General features: G+C 53.2%; 1 protein-coding gene across 1 annotated transcript in view; it reads right to left on the bottom strand.

Annotated features, from left to right (window-relative positions):
- The window catches only part of LOC114923303 (C-type lectin domain family 2 member A-like), a 40,218-nt gene extending 36,716 nt beyond the window's left edge, over window positions 1-3,502 (bottom strand). The window contains exon 1 of the mRNA XM_029286079.1: window positions 3,358-3,502. Coding sequence (XP_029141912.1) covers window positions 3,358-3,502 — 145 coding nt within the window. The remainder of the gene's footprint in view (window positions 1-3,357) is intronic.
- Window positions 3,503-3,737: the final 235 nt, after the last annotated feature.

The raw sequence follows: 3,737 nt of genomic DNA, 5'->3' as shown, positions 1-3,737 counted from the left end.
CTACACCATTTCGGACAAATGGCTGTCCAGTTTCTTCTTAAAAACTTCCAGTGTTGGAGCATTCACTGCTTCTGGAGGCAGGTTGTTCCACTGGTTAATTGTTCTGTCAGAAACTTTCTCCTTAATTCTAGGTTGCTTCTCTCCTTGGTTAGTTTCCATCCATTGCTTCTTGTCCTGCCTTCAGGTGCTTTGGAGAATAGCTTGACTCCCTCTTCTTTGTGGCAGCCCCTGAGATATTGTAACACGGCTATCATGTCCCCCCTTGTCCTTCTCTTCATTAAACTAGACATACCCAATTCCTGCAACCGTTCCTCATATGTTAAAAAGAAATTTAACAATGGTAAACTTATTTCCCATCTTCACTCCCTCCCCCATTTGATTCAGTTTCAAAAAGGGTTTTCAGCATCCACTCCTCGGTTTCTGGATCTTTCCTGAGTTTCAAGGGTGGAATCTTTGGTGTTGCTTCAGGTGTGATGCTGTGGTCCACAACTGCTGGTTTTATGTGGGTCCAATGGATCCAGGCATTCCTTTCTGCTACCTTGATTGCTGTCTGAGTGGTTAGCAGAACTTGAAATGTCCATTCCACTTTCGTTGTAATGGTGATTTCCGAATGTATGATTTTATCCAGATTCAGTCTCCTGGTTCAAAGGGATGTAGGTTCTCTTCTAGTGGTAAGGTTTGTGTCAGGGCTCTCTGCTTCCACAGTTTCTTGAACTGTCATTGTAGAGCTGTAAGATAGGATGATAAGATCACCTCGCCTCTTTCTAAGCAAAGGGACTGAGGGTCTAGGCCAGTGATTCTCAACCTTTTTAATGCCGTGACCCCAACCGGTCGTATGTCGAGGACTAAACCGGTCGTAAGTCGAGGACTAAACCAGTCGTAAATCGAGGACTACCCAATCGGTCATAAGTCGAGGACTTTCCCTGCCCGGGAGCGCCGCGCATGCGTGGTTCCGCCCCCTGCGCCGGCCGAGGCGTAGCTGGCAAGCGGCAGAGACGGAGCAGGCTGACCACCAGCTGGCCCAGCTCAAGGGAGGTAAGGCTCCCGCCGGAAAAGGGGAAAAAAATGGCGGACAGCCTTGCTTGGCGACCCCCGTGAAATGGTCGATCGACCCCAAATGGGGTCGCGACCCATAGGTTGAGAACCGCTGGTCTAGGCCTTTGAGTGTGTCAGGTGGGCAACCAACAATAATTCAAAGGAGGAGATGCCTATGTCTCACCTTGGCTGGGTTCTAAGGTGGAACAAGGCTATGGGTAATACTTGGGGCCAGGATAGGGGGTCTCCTGGCAGAGTTTACCTAGGAGGGTCTTTAACTCCCTATTCTGTCTCTCTACCCCCCCCCCAAAGAACTGGGGTGTCCCAGCATGTGTATGTCTTGTTTAACGCCCAACGGCTGGAGGACATGCGTGATAACTTGTGACACAAAGTGTGTGCCTCTGTCCATGTCTAAAATGCTTGGGACTCCAAACCTGGGCACAAGATCCTTTAACAGGTGTCTTGCTGTCTCTAAAGCAGTGGCATGGCAGCATGGGAATGCTTCCACCCAGTGAGTGAGTTGGTCCCTACAGACTAATACATACTGGTAACCATTGGCTCTGGGGAGTTGAATGTAATCCAGTTGGAGTTTTTCAAAGGGGCGTTGGGCCCGTGGTCTCCCCCCTGTGTGTGTTGCTTCTTCTTGAGGAGGCATTGTTTGCTTGACATATTTGGCATGTCTTGGTTATGCGAATGGCTTCACTGTAGACTCCTGCGGCATACCACACTTTCCTTATGGCATCTACTATTGCTTGTGTCCCACAGTGCCCTTTGGAGTGTAACTGCTGACAGATTAGTCGTAGCAGGCGACTAATCTGGAACCCACCAAAATCCTTCTTTATAAACTGCCTCACATTTCTCTTCCCAAGTTTTTATTTTCCCAGGTTCTAGTAGATCTTGATATTGTACTGTTGGTCCTAATTGTAAGGTGGTGGATGCCTTCAGGGGTTGAGTGGCAGCTCACTTGTTTGCGGCGTCAGCAAATTATTTCCTTTTGTGACCCTTGAGTCATCCTTTTGGTGTGCTCTACAATGGATGACTGCTAGGGATGAAGTAGACTGCTAGGGATGAAGGCAGTTGGATAGCTTTCAGTATGTCAGATATGAAGTCAGTGTGGACATTAGATATTAGAAATCCTCTCTGCTTCCACAGAGCCCCAGTAGCATGACAGACTCCAAAAGCGTATCTGGAATCAGTATATATATTGGCAGACCAGTTCTCAGCTATTTCGCATGCTTTTCTCAATGCGATAAGCTCAGCCACTTGAGCCCTGTAATGTGGCAGCAGGGGAAGCCCAGGCTGTCTCATGCAGAAAGACAAGTGAGGGTCCTGTTACACAGGCCCCATTAAGCAGGTAAGAGAAGCCATCAGTGAATAATTCTAGGTCTGGGTTTGAAAGGGGATCATCTGTTAAGTCAGGACACGGTAGTTCAGCATCCTGGACTACATGTAAGCAATCATGTAATACTTCATCTGATAGATTAGTAGGCAGTAGTGTTGCTGGGTTGAGCGTGTTACAGCATTCAAAATGATGTTTTCTGAAGTGAATAGTTCTGCTTCGTATTGGGTTAGGCCAGGGGTAGGCAACCTTGGCTCTTTTATGACTTGTGGACTTCAACTCCCAGAATTCCTGAGCCAGCTTGGCTCCTCACTGCTTCTTCCCCCACAGACATCGGGAGCGCCCATCCTGCCTATCCCTCATCCAGGGGTAGCTGCCGCTGTCCGGCGCTCTCCAACATGTCGCTGGCCAGCCAGGTGTGCTGGGATGCCTCCCTTCGGGCTCCCTCAGCATCTCCCCCCCCCAGGCTGGGGCTGGTCAGATTCCCCCCGTGGGCAGTGCTGCGCCTGTCCCCGGCCAGCCCTCCTCCTCCATTCTCCTCCTCCTTCTGTGGGCAGATGACGGCTTACCGAGCCGGGCAGCGCCTTTCCCCATATGTGTCCTCAGGCAGAGGAGCCGGGCAGATGCGGCTCTCGCTCCCCTCCAGCCTCCATCTGCCTGGGGCCCGAGCTCGGCACGCCCAGCTGGCCAGCGATGGGCTGGAGAGCGTGGAATGGCGGCAGCTGCCCCGGGACAAGGGATAGGCGGGGTGGGCACTCCCGATGTCCATGGGGGAAGAAGCGGCATGGAGGCTCCATGCCCAGTCCAGCCCAGCCCAGCCACAGCACAGCACAGAAAGCGAGGCAGCAGCCCCACATGGGTCAGAGCCAACCCTCAGAGAGTGCCCTTCTCCCACCGCCCCGACCTGGTTCCTTACTTTCGCCTGGCTTGTTTTGCAGCCTCATGGCAGTGCCATTGGGCAGGAGATGGCAAATGGGGCTTGCTGAGGATCGAGCCACTTTTGCTGCCGCCGCTGCCACCACCCTTGGAGCCAGTGATCAGCAAGGCCCCGTCATGGGAGGACACGGGGGCGCCAGGGTCCAGCCCTATGAAGCCCAACTTCTTCTCGCCCGAGCTGCCTGGATACATGTCCCCGTTGCATGACTTCTGCAGCGGCAGTGGTGGCGGCGCGGAGGCCGATCGCAGGCACGAGCGGGATAGCCGCGCAGGGCAGAGGTGCTGCTCGGGACCAGAGCGGAGCAGCGGTATGGCAGTGGCAGAGCCGGGCAGGGCAGCAGTGGTGGTAGCAACGGCTGGGTCACTTTGCCCAAAGCAGCAGCGGCGGTGGCGGCAGCATGGAGGAGGTGAGGAATGGCGCCCGCTA

This window comes from Protobothrops mucrosquamatus, unplaced genomic scaffold (genome assembly GCF_001527695.2).
Source record: "Protobothrops mucrosquamatus isolate PMUCROS unplaced genomic scaffold, P.Mucros_1.0 scaffold2822, whole genome shotgun sequence".
NCBI lineage: Eukaryota > Metazoa > Chordata > Lepidosauria > Squamata > Viperidae > Protobothrops > Protobothrops mucrosquamatus.
This window is presented reverse-complemented; position numbering and strand designations above follow the sequence as displayed.